The sequence below is a fragment of the Argentina silus genome (genome assembly GCF_951799395.1).
Source record: "Argentina silus genome assembly, chromosome: 3".
NCBI classification, from domain to species: Eukaryota; Metazoa; Chordata; class Actinopteri; order Argentiniformes; family Argentinidae; genus Argentina; species Argentina silus.
Genome location: NC_139657.1, coordinates 7,578,929 through 7,602,097, shown reverse-complemented (window position 1 = coordinate 7,602,097; position 23,169 = coordinate 7,578,929). Strand labels below are relative to the sequence as shown.

At 40.9% G+C, this 23,169-nt stretch overlaps 1 protein-coding gene across 1 annotated transcript in view; it reads left to right on the top strand.

The window, feature by feature from the left end:
- The window catches only part of luzp2 (leucine zipper protein 2), a 102,108-nt gene extending 79,152 nt beyond the window's left edge, over positions 1-22,956 (top strand). The window contains exons 6-12 of the mRNA XM_083667341.1: positions 230-292; positions 2,700-2,762; positions 8,408-8,482; positions 9,299-9,466; positions 14,966-15,067; positions 17,206-17,286; positions 22,092-22,956. Of these exons, the coding sequence (XP_083523467.1) occupies positions 230-292; positions 2,700-2,762; positions 8,408-8,482; positions 9,299-9,466; positions 14,966-15,067; positions 17,206-17,286; positions 22,092-22,193 (654 nt within the window). The 3' untranslated portion in view covers positions 22,194-22,956. The remainder of the gene's footprint in view (positions 1-229; positions 293-2,699; positions 2,763-8,407; positions 8,483-9,298; positions 9,467-14,965; positions 15,068-17,205; positions 17,287-22,091) is intronic.
- The last annotated feature ends 213 nt before the right edge of the window (positions 22,957-23,169 follow it).

Sequence of the window (23,169 nt, the reverse complement as noted above, 5' to 3'; positions counted from 1 at the left end):
GGATTAAAGCTAATTAGATCATTGATGAACTAATTTACAATTGTTATTGTGTCGTCGAGTCATTATTCATGCCTAATGAATGAAAATCGGCTTTTATCATGAAATTATCACAACAGATAAAAAAACAAAAGCAACTCAAGCTTCATAACAGCACAATTGCAACAATTCCCTCTCATCAATATATCCATTGATATTGATCACCTATTTCATTTCCTTTCTTTATTTACAGAACAAGAGTTTGAAAAACAAACTTCTCTCTGGCAACAAACTTTGTGATGTCCATGCAGAAGAGGTAAGCGCTTTGAATCATTCAACAGTGGGCATAGGTAATGAAAAGTAATGAGTGTACAGTTCATTTATACATACCCTCTTCCTCAATCCTGCAGATTCAATTACTTTACCAGAAATTACACATTTAAGTAGACAGTAATTGCTCTGAATGTTGGGTTTCAAAGTAAGAATGGTTTTGAAATTAGACTGCTACTGAGACTAATCAGGCTCATGTTAATCTATTCAGTCTTGATTAAAGGTGCTAGAAGTGCACTTAAATGTTAATTGTTCAAAATGTTCCTTGTTTGTGATAAATTGAAACCGTGTGGTTGCTTGAATGAGAGGATTGGGGCTAATTAATGCATAGGCTATCAATTGGATGCCTGTTATGTTAAATGTCTATTAAGGTGGGCCATTGCCATTTTAGTTTTTTAGTTTTTAGTGGTTCTAAACTTGCTCGGCAACAGCAGTTTTCAAGATTACATCTTGTTTAAGACTTTAACACAGTTGCTATTTCAAGTCATTTCCAGTTACACCGATGATGGCCAAGTCTTTCATTGCACGGAATTGCATTCCACTAGCCCCTTTTGGAGTACACCCAGAGATCACATACAGTATAAACGTCCTTTTAGTATTCTGCATGAGCAACCTGCAGGTTTTATGTTGTTTCATACTCTGTGTAAGTAAATATGTATTTTATTCTGTAAGATAATGCTTTTCAGAGCTACAGCAGTTCTATAACTGTCTGGTCTCCCAGTCATCTGAGGGGGGATGGTCCTCCTTCTCTCTCACAATGACATGTTTGCTCAAGAGAGAAAACCCTCAGAGCCAGACCGGTGCACTTCCACTCACTTTAATCCAGCTTGTCAATAGCCAGCTTCAGACTGCACTCATTGTTGACCCATAATGATAGTGTTTTGCTCACTTCACTATTAACATGACCCACTCAAAAGGGCATTTTTCAACTTTCCTCTCCAAAACTGTTTCCAATGAAAGGCAGTTCCTGCCACATATTTATTCTACTGCAGTCGTAGGAGCCTTGCTAGTACCGTTCAAGCAGGTGACTCTAGATCAGAATTAAGGTTTTAGCATTTTGATTAGATAATCTAGAAGATAACCCACAAGTTGATGTTGCCTGTGAATCTTATACATATGTTAGGATTACTTTATTCCATGATAGGCTATGATTCGGTTAATTTGTTCTGCTGTTGTGAGCTTGTACACATACCGCAAACCTCCACTTTGTTGATGCAAATGAATTAATTTCAGGCCCATTTAATTTTATGATCTGCTCCCACCAAAACTTGACTTAATGACCCCTGAACAAATATATGGCTTGCCTCCGCAGATTGGAGTTTTAAAGTTACTGTGATATTTATTTAACCTCTTATTTTATGGGGTGCCTTGGCATACAGTATAAGCATTAAATTCACTTACTGTACATGGAGGCAGGATAACTGTATTGTAACTGCTCTTGTAAAACTAGGTAAAGGTGTTTTGTTGCCACGGGGCGGGCTTGTCCTTTAACATGTTACAGCATTGTTAAAATACCGATCATATAATTGATCTAATTTCAAACACAGTGAAAAATGAAGTGCTTATAGGTCAGATATAGATTGCTGAATCACGACACTGTGATGAAGGAGATCAAGAAAACAAAGCATGCAGTACCCTCTGAAATGTTTCTCCTCCTAGAAAAAACCCTTGCAACACTCATTCTATTCTATACAATAAACTTTTAAGCGAAAAGCCAAAACATGAAACCTTCCTCATTTCATTCTCACCTTTTTTATTTAATATTTTAAACATGATTATACCTTTGATGTTATGCACATTTTGTTTTTGTGTTGTTTTTTTCCAATTGTGCCGTTTTCCCCCTCATCCACCATGTGTGTTTGTTCATGCATGTGTTACAATCAAGGTTGGAAGACAGAGAAACCAATGTTTTTTTGCACACTCGCGTGTGTGTGTGTGTGTGTGTGTGTGTGTGTGTGTGTGTGTGTGTGTGTGTGTGTGTGTCTGCCTGCCAGCCTGTCTGCCTGTCTGCCTGCCTGCCTGCATGCGAGTGTACAGTATGTGACTGTGTGTGTGGTCAATAAGTTGAGAGGGGAGGGGTTGGAACCAGGGAACTGCATGTGTGGTGGTGGTAGTGGTTGTGTGAGTTGTGGAGTGGGAGTGAGAATAGGGCTTTAGACAGTGGGCAAGAAGCCAGTGCGTGACTGCATCATTGTGTGGGCTTTGCAGTTCAGTGAAGGGGAGATTTGATATTTTCCTGCTCTCTGTAGGTTTCTCCTTTGAGTCGGAGCTTTGCCCAGGGAACGCTCACAAAGGAGTGTTCCGCTGCAGCCGGCAAAATCCTGCTACGTGATCTAAAACCAATTTCGCTATTTGAATAAGCTAACACTTATTTCCTTATCTTCTTCTTGCAGTCCAAAAAAATCCAGGCACAACTGAAAGAGCTGCGGTACGGGAAAAAGGATTTAATTTTCAAGGTAAGCGCAAAATGAAGAGGGGGCCGCTTTATTGCAGTTTCCAGACCAGAGGTAAACAAGTGCTTCAGTCCAGGATGATCTCATCGGGGGGCTCTTGACTTAATTGAATCTGTGATTAGTAACTCCCACCTTGAAGAGAAGGCCAGTACACCGAGAGCACTCAGCTTTTGCCCCAGTGCTGTTTCTCATATACTGCAAACGTCCCCTGAAGGTTTGCCTTGGTTTAATGTAGTGCCACCCCATAGGGCCTGTTCCTCTAATCAGGAACAATGATATGTGATGATAAACATTAGTTCTATGATTTGTACAGCATGGGACATACAGTACAATATGCTATGGTACCATTATTTATGGGACATACAGTTCAGTACGCTATGGTACCATTATTTATTGAAGACATAAGATTTGTACTGTCAAGCTCAGGGTATGAAAATATGAAAATACAAAATAATCACTCAGTCCATGACAAACAAGTCAAAAGCCCTTAAAGGAGTAGGGCGTACGTTTGTTGGAAATCTGCCACCACGGGGAAATTCCCAACAAAATCCCTCCCTAATAATAATATAACCCCCCCAAATGGACTTGCAGTGTTGTACATGAGCTGTTGTTTCTGCGTGCATGATTCGAAGAGGCAACCACCAGAGGCAGAAAGGTGAAAATTGCTGAGTCCACTCCCCAAGGACACCGCTGGCAGTAACAACATGTTTATATACAAACCGGGTAGGACCAAAACAACAAAATGAAATATTTATTTCAAGGGATCCATTCCCTGATCACTACCTATTAAACATAGTCACTACAACCATTAGGAAGTGTTTAGAAAGCTTGTACCTCAGCATGGAACATACTGTGTACAGTACATTGCATCGAAGTACCATGACATGGAGAATTTGTCTTTTAGTATGAGACCCTCTCGTTAGCTGGAATCGTCTGCGTTTGTGAAAATCGCAGTGTCCGTCTGGTTTCATCTTCACAGAACACAAATAACAAATAATGTTTCTCTTTCTCCGTGTCTTACCTTTCGGCTTGGTTTAAAGTCCTACGGAAAGCGACCACAATGGTGCATCGATGAAACACTTTGCTTAAATATGAAGTTCCATTATCATAGATGCTCACGGAGAGACGTTTTCACAGAGGCCATACCTCTCTATTGGGGTACGGAAGTGCGGTTTCCAATGGGGTTTCCAACGCATTTTCCAGTGGGGTAGTGGTGATTGATGGTGATTGATGGCTATTTTAATAATGACACCCCAAACCCATGAAAAAGTTTATTGAAACATAAAAATAACAACAGTGGCCAATGGTAAGCTATTTGTAGTGAGGGTCAATGAGGAAACTTGATTTTTGTACCCCAGTAGCCGGGCATGGCTTCAGATTTCCAGGATTTTTACGTTATCGGCATGAGTACCTATGGGCAACAGATGTCCCGTCTTACCTGTAGCTGATGGCTGCGGGGTTGCCTGTGGCTGCGGGGTTACCTGTGGCTGCGGGGTTACCTGTGGCTGCGGGGTTGCCCTAGAGGTAGAATCCTTATTGACGGAGGTACTACCCATCACATATGCTTACACACCAACACATATAAGCCCATTCTAATTGCACGAATTGATCTTTTTTAAGTGTTTTTGTATCTGAGGATTCATGTAATAATCATTGGCATTTACTGGCACTTAGACTGACCTTTCTGGATCTTGTTTGCAGTGCTAGGTCGAGAAATGTCAGTTGACATTTCTACCAGAGTGCCCCGTAATATCATTTGATAAATGTAAGATTTGATCCCCCAGATCCATCACTTCTAAGCACTGCCAGAAGGAATAATGACGGAAGTGGATTGAAAGAGCCTCATCCCTCAGCACAGAGTTGTATTCATCCAGTCCACCACTGGAATATATTGTCCAGTTGGCCCGCTCCCTTTTCTATTACAGTCCCGAGGATGAATGATTGGTAGACTTTTTTGTCATAATTTATAACGCAGGCTCTAAAACTGTTATGACTTTGGAAAATTAAATGCAGGTGTTACAGTGTGCAAAATATCATTATTTGATATATTCTCCTCTCAGGTCTTGTCTTGTCAAATGGGGCACAATGAGCAATCAGAAATGGCAGTGATTTGTAAGACGTGACCAACAAACATACTTGCTTCAGCAGAAGGTCAGAGAGGAAGACGCTTCAGCAGATTAATTTGCTGTATATCAAATGACGCCCTATTACCCTATCTAAAGCACTACCTTTGCCCAGAGCCGCTGAGCCATTGTTGCATCAGCCTTGCGGTGGTGATTCAGAGGTCAGCTACAGAAGCCTGACATAGATACTGCTGTCCTGGATGTGGCAGTCATGCAACTAACAAAGGAAACAACTAGTAAACAGTCAGGCAACACCCTCCTTTTTATGAATTGTATTAAATAAATATAAAAAAAATATAAAAAATATTAGAAATGATGCGATTGATATACTTTATAATGTATATACTTTATAATATATATACTTAATAATGTAAATCATTCTTCAAGCACAGCTCAATTTTGAACTGATCAGAAGACTAGAGTACAATGGCTAAAGATGCTCATTTTCATGGTTTGCTTTGAAGCTGTCTCCTTGCTGCTCTGTCAATATTGAGTATCTCTTCAAATGGACATTGTGTGTCCTGAAGATGCCAGGTTTTTCCTGTGTACTGCACCTCTAACTAATGCTGCTTTTGCTATTCCTCAGGAGTCACTTATCTCAACGAATGTGATGTCTACAGTTTCAAAATAGACTTGCAACGGCTGACAGGAGAAGTGACTGCCCTAGTGACCTTATACTCCATAATAATGGACTCAACAATGGAACAGAGAAGATTTAGCTTTTTGTGACTTCTTTTATAACCATGATTCAACATGTGTGGGTCATTGAACATTTGCCCCTAGTCGTCAGGGAGCTCTCCAATGATGACAGCCTCTTTAATGGGTCAACACTCTACCATACCCTGCCCACTTGCTAAACATTCCCCACCCTGCCCACTGGCTAAACATTCCCCACCCTGCCCACTGGCTAAACATTCCCCACCCTGCCCACTGGCTAAACATTCCCCACAAACTGAAAGGCTTTTGAGGCCCATCTTTAGAGGCATTTTAAGTTGTTTATAATGCACATTCTACAGTATATTAAGTAAGTAAGGTATATTAAAGATTTGTCATTTATAAAAAATAAAAAATAAATGAAAATATGAAATTGAATTCACTCCCACATGCTATAAATGAAGGGGACAGTTTACATTTCAAATGCAGTTTGAGGCCATGAACACCAAGACCCACACACTGTTAAGAAAAGGTGTTTCACAGGGCTGAAGCAACTGCAACCATTTCCAGTGAAGGTATGCTGATGATGATCTTTTTTTGAAAGAGCTGGCTTTGAGAAAGCCTTTGGTCAAGGCCTCACTTTCCTTTTTCTTCTCCTGAGTAATTTAGCAATGGAGCAATGACTACCTCTGCCTTTCAATCGCCATTTGCTACGGAGAGATTATATACTACCCTTTATGCTTATGATTAAGGAAGTATTTTGAAAGTTCATTACTTTGGATTTTTCTCACATACACAATTGGACAACTATTGTGTGATAGTTTCAAAGGGGGAAATTGATTCTTTGGTTTCTTTACATACTGTTACTCTTGAATCTAGCTCAGTGGCTTTTGTATTGTAGTCTACCTCTGTAACAGCATGGCAAACCCTACTCTATGCTTCATTGAAAAGGTTAAATAGTGCATTGCTACATCTTAGGCCCATCTATAGCATCATTTATACCATTGCTCACTCACTGAGACCTGGATCTATAAACACAGTTGAATGAGCAACCTCCCTCTGAATCTATAAGTGAGGAGCCAAGGCTATTCTTAAGAGACTAGAGACTACTCTTTGATTGAAAAAAGATATATTGTTGCTGAACATGATATAATTTGAATAATCTTTTGAGTGATTTCAATCTGATGAAATCATCCATGCATGATTTTGCTGTAGACAGTAGATGTAGATACTAGATTACTTATTCTGTCCGTGTTTGGAGCAAATTAGAGTATTTGGACTTTTCAAAACACAGAACTCACAACATGTATATATGCACTACAAAGGGTGTAAAGAAATGACAACTTGTTATCAACAGTAATCAACACAAGTGCATTAATTTTCAAATGTAAACCAGCAGTCATGACAAAGTCAGTTAAAAGCACTATTTAAAAAGCTTATGACAATTACATACGAAATCTGAAGGTACACTTGACTGTATGCTCTAGACATATGCGGAGACAAGAGACGTACAGAGACCAGACAGCTCCGCAAATAGGACATAGATGGAGGAGAGACACGACACAGACCACCATCAGTCCGGCAGCACTACAACCCCAAGTCATAGCTCTTAACTGAAACTTACACTGGTCCGTCACATAGAGTTTCCCAAACAGAAATCACGTTTCAGCATTAGAACTGAGCTGTTCCATGGGTTCTCGAAATTGTTCATGCCAGATAAGTCGACCTTGGTATTTCTTACTGTGACAGTATATCATTGGGGGAGCCCTGTTAAAGGCGCACCATAAACTTTCACAGTGTGATGTCCATCACCCAGGCCAGTTAAACAGAAGCCGTTATTAATTTTAACAGACTTTAGATTAGGTTTACCCCAACCCTGGTCTTCAGGGCATTTGAATATTGTTTTGAATTGACAAAATGAAAGCTTTTGTAAAAAGGCATATCATTTTCAAGCTGGTCCTGAATAAATCGTGATACATGTCTCTTATTCCCCTTATCCTCAAAGTATAGTATAACCCCATACTCCATGAAATGCACTGGTCCACACATTGAGCTGCTTTACAAGATAACGTGACTAACAGTCTATTGCCTGGCTTACAGTTACCATGTCTTACAGGGAAGCTATGAATTGGATGTTGTACAGTTTGCCTATTTCTTCTTTCATAAGCCAATGGATACAGGAAATCCTAAAAGCCTTACATTTGTCACAACATTTGCACAGTCGGCCATCCAATTAGGCATCCTACTTGCAAGTCTTTTCACTCCATTGAATGTAGCAGGGTAGTTGTTGTTTTTTACACTCAAAATGTATTAATATAGTGGGTTTTCTAACAACTGCTTAAATGAGAACCTTATTGAGTAAAATGGACATGCCGAACTGCCTTTCCTTAACAGATTGAGTGTAAAGTAGTGTATGTTTCGATCAAATCAAAACCCCTACAGTATTTGTCACACACATTTCACATTATTACTGATTGTCTTATTTGACTGATGCATCCTTTTGTAGATACTGTATAATCTGCAATTAAACCATGTGCAATTAGTTTGTCATATTTAAATACCGTAAATGTAAATAAATGTAAATGTATTTCTATGTGTGAATCGCTAGCTCTGTCACAGCTTTTTACAATGTCAGTTTATTATAGTCAACATATTGCAAAGTGTGTGGTATTTTCGGGTATAGTTTTGAGGGGAAGATAATCAACCAAAAGTGATGAGCTTTGCAAAGTTAACACTGAAGATTTAGCCTCTGTTCAGAAGTGACTAAATCTTTATTTAGTAGTCAAGGCAAGACAACATGGGTTGGGGAAAAATGCTGTGTTTGCAGAGTCCCAACAGTTCAATTGTTTTAACAATTGTGTCTTTCAATAGGGGCAGCAGCTAATGGATTTGGAGCACAAGTTAACTGTTGCCAAAGAAGAGCTGGAGAAGGCTGCACTAGACAAGGTGAATAGCAGAAACCTTTCATCACGAAATAATCCATATGTTTTTAAACTTTCAACTTTGATATTTTGTTTCATGTTTTGTTTTGTAGTTTTCCTTTTATTCCTTCTCTGGGATAGTTTGTCTCTGGCTGTGATCTTTTTTAATGCTTTGTGAAGTCAAAGTACGTAAAAAGAGGTGCTCTCTACTCTGAATTATTAAAGGAAAGAGTAGGTGGTGTGAGATTATGCATCAAACCCCTGGAGTTTTCTTGCGTCTATTTAATTTAGTGCGGCACGGAATCATTCAATTATACTTATTATAGGTGCAGTGATGAATGCTTGGATGCATTTGGAGAGCCAGTGTGATGGAAGATAATATAGGATTGTTGAATATAGTATCAGTGGGTGGATTAGACTCAAGCATGGGCTGATAAATTGAGGAAGTGGAGCACATATTGAAGTGGTGGTTTTGAATAAAAGTTTGTCAAATTGTTCTTAGACCTAGGAAAGCAGTCTAATGTGGAGATGAGTCCATGTTCCACATATTGTACAATAGATTGTGTAGATCAAGCTAAATATAGGTACCATACTATAATGTCACAGTTTTTACCTACAGTATCTTTTTGAATTATCTGTTGGATTCATGGATGGTTCATGGATTCATGGATGATAAACAGATGCATGCATGGATGGATGGGCCGATGGACGGATGGATGGACAGACAGACGGACGGACGAACAGCTGGATGGAGGGATGAATGGGTGAATAAATGGAGTAAAGCTACAGAAATCACTGTCAAAGCTCATACTGTATCTGTTTGTTTGTTGCTGTGGGACAGGAGTCTCAGCTGAAGGCTCTGAAGGACACGGTTCATATCTGCTTCTCGGCTGTCCTGCACAACCAGCCCACCAGCAGCCACAGGTTCCCCGGCGCCACCACCCACTTGTTTAGATACTCTTCACTGGTCAACAGCTCCAGGGTCACCTTTCAGCAGCCACATGCCAAGGTAAGACATTATGTGACCCTCTGTAGAACACGAGTCTCCCCAATGAGACAATCAACCAGACCATGTCGCAATACTTAATAATGGATTAATTGGATGTACAATATATAGCACTTCTCCTGGTGCCCAAAGTGCTTTACATTATGTACAGTATGTATCTCATCTCATCACTATTGTACTAATGTGTAGCATTGAAGCCAGAAAGCTCACCACAGATCAATGGGTGCACACAGCATTGATGTAGATGTTCGATTTAGAAATTGGCCAGAAGTTGGCTACAACCTCACCTCCAAGGGCTGATGTATCTAGTGGATGCTATTATTGTCACTCCCCAGAGAGGAGTAGCCCTGAACATAATCACTACCAAAGCCAATTGTCACACAAATGGGATTCTAGAAGTTCTTTGAAGTAATAACGTGTCCAAATCCAGCAGCTTTATATTTAAAATTCAATGTGGCATATGCTTTGTTTAGTGTCTTTCAAAGTCATTGTCATAGAGCACTTAACAAAAGCCCCAGGACTTAATCCCTTGGGAGCAAATCATGGATGACAGGGAAGCGTACAGGGGTTATAAAAACAGAATTATACTGTGCTGTACTTGAGGACAGTGTATCTTAAAGCTGATTCTGAAATACCCTTTTTTAAGTTGAGTGTAGTACAGTAGTAGTACATTCCATTAGACCTTCACTTCATAATCATAATCAAGTATACCATGTACTGTCGACGTTACTAATGATGTGAATATCAGATGATTTTCTCACATTTTCTTATAATCTATCATTGCTGCACCATTAAATAGTGCAGGATGGAAGAAAAAAGAGGAAAGATTTATTTGTTGTGGAGCAGGTCTTGAGGTCATTGTTACTTTCCTCAGGAAACAGTAAACCTCTCACTGATAGAGGGTACTGTGTCTTCTTCACTCTATCGTGAAGTACGCTCTAGGATATGTGGTAAAGTTAGTTGAAAGTGTAGAGAATCAAGCCTTTGAGGGCATCGATTTAAATAAGCTTTGCAGCAGCTCTCTCTCGGTGACTCTATGGACCTTTCTTTAAATGAAAACGCATGTGTTCTTTTTAGAATACTGTACACTCACTCGCTTCATCTAACGCCCTGCAGAGTTGAGTTGGACTTAATCACAGATTGCCTTGGTTCAGATTTTCTGAACAACCACTGAAGTCACATTGAAATCATCAAGTCAGCCACACTACACTGTGGCATCTTAACTGTCGTGATCCTGGTGAGCAACTCTCTTTCTAAGAGGCTTTTCTCTCTCATGCTGTCACAACTAATTCAGCCTGTGTGTGTTGGATGTCTAGTAGAGCTTTGACGTTATATATGCCACCCAGAGGACGCTTTATAGCTATTTTTCATCACACTTCAGTACCCTCCCCCATTGTGACATTATAATATATGGCAAAAAGAAATGTAATAGCCACTTTAAATCCAAGATATAAACGAGTCAATGTTCATAGCAGCAGAGGATGACTCTATTATGGCAGATGTAAATTTGCCAGCCCCCTTTTCATTACTGTGAGCCAAACGAACAAGGTGGATAAAAAGTGTTTGACAAAGAAAAGACAACCAAAGGAAACCCTACAGCAAGTAGGTGAAGGCAGAGAGGGATCTACTTATGCAAATCAAGTTTTTACTTCTCCCTTGATTAGCATACAAATAGCTCCACTCAATCCTGAGCACTTGCTAGCTGCTATCCTTCCTCTCCTGTATCCACGGCTACTGTCTGCTAGGCGATTCAGAGAGGGTCCTCACTGTACAGATTACTGTGCCGCTCCATCTGTCGTTGCTGCATGTTCTCGCGGAGTGGGCCCACATCTCATCTAAATCACTGCCAAAGATGGTCAGAATGGAGGACAGAAAAAAATATACAAAACACCACTGACTGAGTATGGGAAACTGAAATCGTGTTGTTGGACCTCATTTCTTCTTGAGAGGAGCGCAAGTCACTGCTTGTTGATGGCCATGTGGCGCACCTCCTTTTGGTCACAGACATCTCGAACGGACTCAATATGCTAGTGCAAGCTGGGGCTCTCGAAAAGTCTGCCATCAGCCTATCCTCTGCCTGGTTTCTGTGGTGTGAATTCTTTGGTATTAATTAGGTATTGAATAGGTATGAATAGCTGCTAAAAGCCAGTTGGACATGCTCAGATGTGTCAGTGAGCATGGCTAATCAGAGGGATACATTCCTCTGTGTTTACTCTGATAAATCATAATAAAGCATCATTAAAATGAAAAAAGAAAAGCCTACTACAGTTGTCCTCAATGGCTATACAAAATATAGCTTACAAGGCTCCTCGTCCTTTTCTTGGTGATAAAATACATTCAGGTTAGTACTCCTATGCTGAAATCTGTTTTGTGTCTTTGGATTCCAAAGTGGATAAGTGCTGGGATGTTTGTGCAAGTACATGCAGCAACCCCACTCACTCTCATATTCACAATATGAAAACATAATGGGCCTTAAGATCCAGTAGACACCACAGATAAGACATCCAGTCTTTGCCTTGCACACACACACGCACCCACGCACTCACGCACACACTCACGCACGCACGCACGCACGCACCGTCCTCGGCTGGTGAAAGATTCATTAGTGCAAGGTTGCAGGGATTAGCAAGATCGGAGTGGAAGTTCCTTCATATTTAACAGGCTGAGGGAGGAAGCCATGTCTTGGGGTCCAATAGCATGCAATTGCCATCCAAATAATGGGAGATGATGTCTTGAATGCTTCGGGCACTACGCCTGAGGAGAAATCAGACATTTAATTGGCTCCTTCTCACCACTTCCTATTTACTTTTTGATAGTTTTCCTGTTGAAATAAGTCAAGGGGGTAAACACTGAGTTTATTTTCACTTAGGGTTAGGGTTAGATTTAGGGCTAGGGTTATGGTTAGGTTTAGGGCTAGAGTTAGGATTAGGGCTAGGCCTAAGGTTAGGGCGAGGGTTAGGGTTGGGGTTAGGCTTAAGTTTAGGGTTAGGTTTAGGGCTAGTGTTAGGGCTAGGATTAGGGTTAGGCCTAAGGTTTGTGTTAGGCCTGAGGTTAGGGTTAGGGTTAGGCCTAAGGTTAGGGTTAGGGCTAGGACAGTTTGGAGAGTATTGGATGTCTGTATGGTAAAGGGAAGGCCAAAGGCTAGGGTTAGGGTTAGGGTTAGGGCTAGGATTAGAGTTATGGTTAGGAGTAGGGCTAGGATTAGGGTTAGGTCTAAGGCTAAGGTTAGGGCTAAGGTTAGGGTTAGGGCTAGGGTTAGGGGAAAGGGAAGGCCAAGGCTGCCATGAACCTTACAGTTCTGAACAGCTGGACTGAGACGCTACATAGAATAGGATGGCGGGCAGACAGACAGACATGCATAGTCCCCCTATTTCAGGGTACCCAAAAATGATGGGACAATTGGCTTTACAGGTGTTTCTGGTTTGTCAGGTGTGTTCCGTCACATCATTTGTGCAGTCATAAGAGAGCTCTCAATGTCTATTATTGATTCTAGGTTTGATTCAGGCTTTTTGAGTATGCTATTGGTGTCTGTCAACATGAGGACCAAAGGGACGTCAATGAATGTCAGGGAAAATCTGAAACGTAGCCAAAACCTTAAACCTACCAAAATCAATAGTTTTGAACATCATTAAAAGGAAAGAAAGCACTAGTGAGCTCAGAAATCACAAACACCGAGTTCTCTGAAGGAGATATGGGAGAGCCCTCACTATGGGACACGCACTCTTGTGTACCTTTCGCTGAAGACCCCTATTCAATAACTCCTGGTACATGCCGGTGAAGCTTGCAGGAGATATGGGAGAGGTGCTGTGAAAAATCACTTAAATTGTGGCCTAGAGGGGGGAAAACTAAAGGTTACAAATGTAGGTTCTCTGAAGGAGATGAAGAAGACCCCTGGAGCGAAAACGCTGCGTTAGGACATAAGATAACCAAATGTCACCAGGGGCAAACTGAGTGCATGTAGGATGGACTAAAGGCTGACTCATGCTTCATCGACAACAACGCGACCAGGGGACTGCGTAGGTTCATCAAGGTTGTGCAACTCTCGCAGCTCTCACACCACACCTAAATAGCCTCCACTTAAGGTCATAAAGGCCTCTGGTGGACGGCACCCTAGCTCTCTGCCAATCACGTTCAGCGGCAGGCCTTACAAGACTAAGTTTGGCCTTGCGATGAGGGTAGATAACAACTGGACCTACTGGCCCTGAGCTGGAACAATAAATCCCTGCGTAATGGAAGTTGCCTAAAAAGCTGAACTATCTGCAACCTCCAAGGTCTCTACGCCAGTTCGGGGCTATTAGTAGCAGAGACAAACTGTTCGCTCTTACTCTGTTGAATGTGGGAGGCATTAGGCCCACTGGAGGGAAGGCATCAGGAGCTGTGGCCACTGGTGGTCATCGCGAACAATAACGGGCATTGCCCGTTTCCCTGTGAACAGATCTAGAGTTGCCACACTGTAGCGTCTCCAAGAAACACACTGGGTGGAGACGAGCACTCGTCGTTGGTGGTGTGGAGGAGGCCAAGCTGAACGACCATAATCGATGAAGCCATGAACCCCAAAACCGTGTGTCTGTCTGTGGTGCGGATAGTTCTGAACGAGACAGAGTCCGTGGTCAGACCTAAAAGGGAGAGAATGAGCAAAAACTTTGGCATGATTAATCTGGAAGCCAAGGTCGAGCAGATGTGACAGCAGTACTGCTGTATGATCTGCTGCCTGCACCTCAGAGTCCATGCATATGAGCCAGCGGTCGATATGCATGAGAATCTGAATGCCTCTTCCCAGAAGGGGGGGGCGATGGTGGCTTCGACACACTTTGTGAATGTCGTTGGGGCCAGGGACAGACCGAAAGGCAGCATCAGGTATTCGTTAGACACTCCCATTCTATTACATGATTCTCAGTAGAATAGTTAAGTGAAGTTGTGGCTAGCTACAATAATACAGCTATAGTGCACTTAGGGCAGCCAGCGAGCGAAGAGTGGAAAGGATGAAATGGCGGACTTGCTGCGTCCCTTTATTGAGACGGGTGTTTGGCAGGGCTCTCTCTCACAAGTGTCACTGGCCAGGTGTTACTGAATAGGCGTCTTCAGCGAAAGAATGTCCCATAGAGAGGGGTTGAACCGAGTTGACTGAAAGAGAACCCAACTAAGGAAGGCATTTGACAGTTGTGGTAGAAGCAAAATCGCAACTCTAAGCCATGCAGTTACTGAAAACAAACCATATCAGGATCCAAGTCAGGACTATTTCGCACCACCTTGTCATAGCTTACTTTAATAGATCTGCACTGTCCATCCTAGTTTAGTCTTTTCGCATATCAGTTAAAGGGATGGTTCACCCTATTTTCATGTTTAGGTGAAATATCATCTTCCATCTTATCTTAGTTGTCTTCATAGGCCATTAGTAAGATATTCTTCTACCCAGGATTTCTGAATAACTTGCTCCAACACTATATTCATAAGTTTGATTGTTTCTGGAAAACTGGAAATTCTCCCACTTTTTTTTCACAGGATATTCCGAAAGTTCAGAGAATCATCACAGCCAGTAAATCACCTGTGAACATCGGGGTGATGAGGAGAGAGAGTGGAGTCAAAGACTGCCAAATGGAAAAGGTGAGCCATTGGCATAATTAAACTGTAATAGCTTATTTCTGACCCTGGGCCCAAATCCAGCAGGTTCATCTGTTCATTGAATCCCGGTTAAACCCTCAGTCATCAGAGATCACGGGCAACTTTTACCCCAAATGTATTCTATTTGACAGCGTTATAGTGGCCATTTTCACACTACTGCAGCTCAATTTAGATTTCAGTTCATCTTCAAGACATCACAACTGTGAGGTATGAGACTAATTTGTTTGCAATGCTTGCAAATAATTGGGCTTCGGAATTCACTAGCAAAAATTTAATTGTATGTGTTTGTCAAGAAATACACAGCTGCTCACTTGCACACAAAGGATAATAAAAAAACTAAAAAACACAGGCAACAGGCAGTCTTACATTGTGTGTATATGTGATCCCTTGACGAGAAAGCCGAGGTTGACTTCCCAGCTTTAATGACGTGTCAAACCATGGGGGGGGGGGGGGGGGGGGGGGCACAGTTCCAGGGGGGATAGGTCTTCTTGACATGTGGTTATCAATAACTGCAACAGAAATGAGGCGGTAGGTCACTGGAGAGAGAGAGTGCATGGACCAGAGGGATGGCATCTAGAGAGAAAATTACTCTCTATGGGAAACGTGTCAAAGAGATTGTCCCTTAATGAAATCGTGCCAAAAACAATGTTCGCTCTTGTCATGTTATTGATGATATCATTTTGGCAGGGCCATAAAGGGGGGATCCTGCAGGAAGAGACATGCTTTCGGGTACAGGTGGGACGAGATGCACAGTATCTAAGTGATACAGACTCACGTGTTACGTTGCTCAAGAACACTGGCGCATTTAGCATGCCTTTCACTATGGGTTTGAGATGAGATGGAGAGAGATTATTCATGAGTTCTTTCCAAATCTGTTGTTCAGGAAATGTTTGTGTGCAGTCCAGAGAGTGATCTCCTTCTCCTCACCATGCTTCACACTTGGAAATAGTACTGTTTCATTTGCAATTCGTGAGCTTGGGGATTGGAAATGGTTTTATCTAATACACCATGATTTAATTCATCTCATTTGACGACCCCCTCAAGCCTGTACATCCAAACATTGTTTAGCATTCCATGTTGCCTTGAGCCATATTAATTTGCCTATCATTTCTATGCAAAGAGATACAATTATCGAAGCATAGTCAGTGGTTCGGTGCAGTACAGTCTGAGTGTTTCCAGTGTGTCTACAAAGAACAGACTGCATACAGGTAGCTAATGTCCCTAGATGTATAAAACTGCTTCTCTATTATCACGTTCACTGCACCATGTTTAATTTTTCATGAAGCAGCCCAAACACAGAGCTGGAGATAAGTCCTCTTTCTGGTACTAATGTTTTTTTCATTAAAATGAATTTGCAGCATTAGACAGAAGACTAACCAGTTACTTTACAGGCTATACTGCACACTGGTCAAATGGAGTGTTATTCCATGCTTGGAGATAAATATACAGATGTAAAACATTGTGGTTTGTTTTGCTGCTCACTGTAACAATAGGCACAATAGAGCACCCCAAAAACGGAGACAGTGGCAGAAACTGTGTCAGTTAGTACACGTATTTGTAAAGATCGGTTTTAGCTATGTCTGTGGCCTATCACATTCTGTATCAAAAATAAATCCTATCATCACTAACCAACAAGCTAGATAATGACATTTCACAAATGTTAGGGGCTCACAGGGGACCGGTAAAGTGGTTTAGAAGTGCATACTTCAAATATCTTTCGTGATTTAGTCAAGGTGTGATGACTATACATACTATAAGTAGCAGAGGCAAATACTGCCATTACTGAAGCAAATCCTAAATTCAATGTGGTGTCTTATTTTCATTTCCACATCATATCTTATCTTTATTTCGGATATAATAACTGTTGATAAAAAACAAAAAGAATGATGCTTCATCATAATGGGAAAGGTGGATAGGCAGATTCACACACAAGAGGAGAGAGAGCAAGAGAGCGAGAGATGGAAGTGCAGGCATGAAGTTAAAAAGAGGTACAGTAGGCCTGAAGAGCACACTGTTGCTGAAGATATGTTGAAAACTATGTAGAATTGCACAGAATCGCCCCCTACAGAGTATGGGATTTTACTGTACATTGAGGGGCATGTTTGTTTGTCTTCCACCAGATTGGTGGAGATTGCTACCAGAACCAGACCAAGACGGGGGAGTCATCTCCCGAAAGTAAAAAGCTTCTAGAACACCAACAGGTGAGCAAAAAGTTTTTTAGGAAAACTGTTCTTGGGCACATTGAATCTCAGCACAGGTACTGGACTTCCTTTTTTTAAGAGCAACTAAATAAACAGTTGTACAGTACCCCAACGTTGACCCCCACAAATGATGTAGCGCCCCTCTATAAAAGCGTAGTGATGGAGAAGCCTGTTAATGAAGCATAAACGTTTGTTCATAAACGTTTTACTATGATAATCTGGTTGTCTCTGCCTTACAGTGCTGTGTCCCCGTTACATACATGGAGGTCTTTTCTCTTGGTGCGATCACCTTCTTTGACCAAAGTGAAACATTATTTGGGCGCCATTAGGCTACTATCATACTAACTCTATTGATATACAGTAAGATGCCTTTACTTCAAACACAAATTTCACCAATAGGCAAAACATTAACACAGGCAAATTATTTGGTTACTAATGTAACTGGCTATAATCCTAGGTTACACAACTCTGGTTTCCATATTGATATAGGCCACGTTTCGGAAAAAGGCGCTGGTGGAATGAAAAATGCACCTGGTGGACACTCCGGACATAGCTTTCCACTTTGCACCCTGTTATGACGTCACCTTAAAACTCCTAAACAATGTCTATGGCAAGACGCATCTTTCACCATAGTTTCGTAAAAACTGGGCCAATCAGTGTAATTGTACATGTCCCATCTGTATGGCAAGACCCATCATTTACCCAAGTTTCATCAAAATTGTCCCAGTGGTGTCAGAGAAAAAGCTTGTGACATGCAAACGGACAGAGACCAAATCATAGTCCCCTCTCTGATTTCATCAGTGGGGGACAATGAAGTAGTGTGTACTGCTGCTGCTCTCAAATTGATTCAGGTCCAAGTAAAGGACTAGCATGGGCTTTGTTAGGTAAAACGTCTTACATTTCCATGTATATATATATTTTTTTTTTTCAAATCTCACATTACAACGTGGGCTGTGTGTGGGATTGGAACATTGCATAATGTTCAAGCAAATGACACAATCTACTGAATTGTGATATTTGTTGTTTTACCCTCTTGACAAACTGATGCATATCTGCCTCCCTGAATCATAAGGAAACAGTGTCACACCTGTTTGGAGGAGGCAGATGGTACGGTGGCACTGCGTCCCATCGCTGTGCAGAGTATCACTGTGTAACTGAGCAGCTGCCATGCATTCTAAGTGGCAGTTCTGTTTTCTGGAGGACCACCAGCTACTATATAATAACAGTAACATACTGTACAGTTTTCAGTGGTATATATATATAGCCATCTATAGTGGCCTGTGTAAGTAATGGGACAGTGAAGCATTTTTCTTCTTTTGGCTCTATGCTTCAAAAGTTTGGATTTTAAATCAAAACAATTACAATGAGGTTAAAGTACAGATTATCTGCTTTTATTTGTATACATATTGGTTTCACCATTTAGAAATGACACTTTTTACACATTCACAACACCAAAAGTAATAGGACAGATTGATATAATGTCCAAATTAAGCACTCATCTTTAATATTGTTTGACTTGGTCGAGAATGTCTACCTTAACCTCAGTAATTGTTTGATTTCAAATCCAAACTTTTGGATTATAGAGCCAAAAGAAGAAAAATTGCCCAATACTTACGCAAGGTACTGTATGTCTGTAATAGCTGTAGTATTATGTGCATTTATTTGTAACACAGACTGTTTCATTTGTAACACTGAAGACTGCCCACTGCTTTCAGTGACCAGCTCGCTCTCCTCAAATAAATTCAGTGGTCTTGTAAAAGACATTATGTTGCAATAAAATTAGCATGGAAGAATGGGCCGAAAATAGGTGAAGTTGAAAGGCAAGCTTTTCAAAACCAGTGCTATCCCCCTCCTGTGATCACTGTCAGGTTGACTGATTGTGTGAGAGAGGTGATCACAGAGGGTTAGCCAGCTGATCGTTGGCTGATCGGCCCATGTAGCAGGCAGCCACTCAAAGTATGTGTCATACTGAACAGCTGAGGAGATCTAGAGTCTAATCACGCAAAGATCCAGAGCAAGGGTCCTCAACTCCAGTCTTGGGTTAGCAACTGGGTGTGCAGGTTTTTGCCCCTGCCCAGCACTATCTGATTTCTTTTTTGGTTTTCTTTCAAAAAAAGAATCAACTCTGTGATCTTTGATCTGGGGACCACAGTTTATTGAATCGGGTGTGCTTGTGCTGGGTTTGAACAGAAGCCTGCACACACAGCAGCAACTAGGAGTTGCCTAGATCAAAGAAGTTGACACTTGATATAAGATTGGCAGTCCTTTTGTGTCTCATGGGCAACCTACTGTGCACTGACGTTAAACTTGGCAGAGATAATGAGCAGATCTGCCACCGGTTTGGATTTCTAACTCCCCCTTCTCCTCTACCATGTGTAAGCACATTTCAGACAAGGAGCAATGCACTTTAGTTGAATTCCAGCTTCAGTGTGACATAGTGATCAACAGCCTGTCAAGAAATGAGCAGAGGGAGCTGAACCACCAACATTATACTGTAAATTCTACTGTGTAGAAAGTTGCTTTCTAAACCCTGAATCCTATGATAATGATTTTGATCAGGTTAGACCTGATCAGTATTTTATATAGTATATTCATTTTTAATGAATGTTTTGGTTACATTGATTCACATTTTTTATGTGAGACAGAAGGATAGATGCAGGTACACGTTGTGTTTTTGTATTTGTTTAACTGCAGACAATAAAACTGTAGCCCACTGCCAGTAAGTGTGAACTCCATTATTTGCAATCGGGCAGCAAGCCTCCAGGCATGCACCAATGTGACATTGGTAAATACTAAACAGATGCTAGCTGATTTTGCTTCTGGCAAAGAAAATTGGTTCATGGTGCCTGTGCACATTGTTCAAATGTGTTATTGCCAAAGGTAACTGAAATACCTTAAAGCACCTAAAAAAGCAGTTTTAAAATTGTACTGGGGCTTTGCCTTTTTTTTGTTTGTAGCCCTGCCTAATAATGTGGAAAGCACTTAGGGGAAATAACAGTGAAGAGAACAGAGATGCAGTGTACTTTCCATTGAGTACCATTATTTTCTGAAACAGGATCACATGCTGAGTTTTGAAGCACTCAAGAGCTGCCGAAAAAACAGATGCAGCACTGCAATTATTGTACCAAGGCACTTCAATGTTATTGAATGTGGAACCATATCCCAGTCAGCAGAGAAATGACGGCCCAGTTCTGGCTCACATCTGTTTTCTACCGGCATCCAGATGTGGCCCAACTTTGTTCCCCGGGCCAGAAGTAGGCCAGGTCTGGCTGCCATAAGTGAGCCTGAGCTTTGCCATGGAAATGCCAGTCTTTGGTCTGTATTCTCTTGGTGTTCTCTTGTCTGGAGTCGGTTTAAAGCCCCCCATATGAAGAAATTATCAATGAGAAAAATGCAACAAGTGCATCTCTTTTTTGCTAGGCTCATTCTTCACAGTAGCAGATAATGTTTATTCCAGTAAGCACAAATTCCGCATTTCACTTAGTTTTTGAATGCTGATAAACATTGAGAATTTATATTTTATTCATATGAATAACAATTTGTTTCTAAATTCTGCCATTTTCCCGCATGCTCGATTGAAAGCTCTGTAATTATGTTTGCGGTCATCCTAATTGCTATTGTTTAAGGGACCATGTTTATTCTACTTATTCCATTTCTATTTGAGTGAAAAGTGATAGTGATAGAAAGCGGTAATGCAGTATTATTGGGAGGCACAGAGAGATTTCACGTGTGTATGGAAACTATAGTTCTATTCCTTTTTTTCAAGTGGGATGCATCAACATTTTAATTGGGTTCACCATGTGCTCATTTTTGACAAGCTACCCCAATTAAAGAGGACTTTTTTCATGATAGTCAGATGATTCCTTACCCTGAAAGTAATCTATGGGCCAGGAGAAACATTCCGATTAAGATTTGTTGAAATAGCCAATGCCAACTTCAGCTAATTGTAGCCACTGCTAACAACAAAGTTGCTATGGAAATACTGACCTAGTTTTGAATGTGTGGCCAAATTCACATGTAACCAAGCATGTTATTTTAAGCAATTTGAGTAGATTTGGTTGTGCAATTTAAAACTTGGTTGAATGCCCCTAGCACATTTTTTGTTAGCCAGGGCTACAATTAGCTGTCAGTAGTTGGTTTGTTGATTTGTTTAAACAAATCCAAACCATGGATAATGCTGCATTCATGACAAGTCGGAACCTCAGAGTTAAAATGAATCCAAGTTATTTGTATAGAGCATCCTATTGGTTGGTTCTGACACACTCCATGTGGGAGATCGGATTCCTAGTTCCGACATGTCATGAATGAAAGTTTCTCCTGGCCCAAAGACTACATTCCAAATAAGGATCCGTCTGATTATAACATTAAATAACACAAACTTATCATTTAAGGTAAGGAAAACAGTTTGAGCACTTAGGAGGGCAGTAGCAACACAATACAGAGACAGAACACACTCACCACACAAAATAGAGACTCAGGTCAAACCCAGGCTGTGCTGGGTATATTTAACTTATGGACAGATCAAAAACTGAAGGACATTTAAGACAAATTGACGTTTCCAGCACTGAGCCGTATGTGCCACCACAAGACCAGATCTGGCCAATTGTCTTCTGACTGGGATGTTTAGTGTAATTATGTGAGAGACTATGTTGAGAAAACCTTAATTGTTAAAGTAATATTGGTGACAATCCAAGGCAGGTTTAAGTACAGTATATTTTCTGTTCACAGTGAATCACAAGTCCATTTTTCTATAATTATTCTGCCTCTGTTGTTCATAATCAATTCTTGTCTTTTGAATCCAACAGCAAAAGAGCCAAGCGCAAATTGGGGAATACAACGCAAAGTCCACAGATGACAGCAAGGTGGAGGAAGGCAGCAAAAAGACAAAACTACACAAACACAACTGAATAAATGGGATATCAACAGAGATGCAGAACCCCTGCATAGACTTGAGGGTCTTTCTCAGAGCACACACTTGCGTGCACACAGGCACACACACACACACGCACACACACACACACACACACACACACACACACACACACACACACACACACACACACACACACACACACACACATTCATTGTTTGCAAAAGCTAAACAGAGACACTGGAATTGTTGGACAAGAACAAACTTCTCAACATGAAATTTCTATCCTCAATTGAAATCTGCATAGTAAAATGGCATGCATTCTAGACTTCTAGGCTTCTTTTAAAGGTAGCAATGGCACTGGTAACTTGTTTTATGGTTGTTTATTTTGTTGTTTACTTCCTTGATTTTCAGAGTGAGAACACTACTTTCTAAATGTGTGGTCTTTCTAAATAAATCCCTTTGCACTGGTGAGGTCAGATATTCTGTGATAAGTACTCCAATTGACAAAAATAACTGCAATAACACCAAACTTAAGATATGGTTTGTCACTCATTGTAGCAAGGTTAATTTACTCTCCTCCATATTTTGAAGTATATAGGCTCAAGTTGGCTGGCCAACTTTTCAACATTTAATGTCAGAGCGTTTTCTGCCTTTAACATGCCAGAGGTGAAGAGCCAAAGACTCACAATGAGTCGTCTCCCTGAGAATGTGCCATGCACTGAGTAGTTACTCTTAGCTACATATATCTGTGTTATTGACCTTTCTGTGTTCTTTCAATAAACTGTGATTTTCAGTAAATGTGTGACGAATAAATGGATATTTGTGGAAAAAGAAATGACTGGTCTGTTTGCAATCCATAAGAAAAAAGGTTATCTTTTCTTGTCTTTTTTTTTTTTTGCATATGGTAGCCCTTATGCCATACTAATAAAGATGATTAATACAATGGTCTTACACTTTAATTATACACTATTAGTGCTTCTTACATAGCTGCTAAACTATTTCAAAGATAA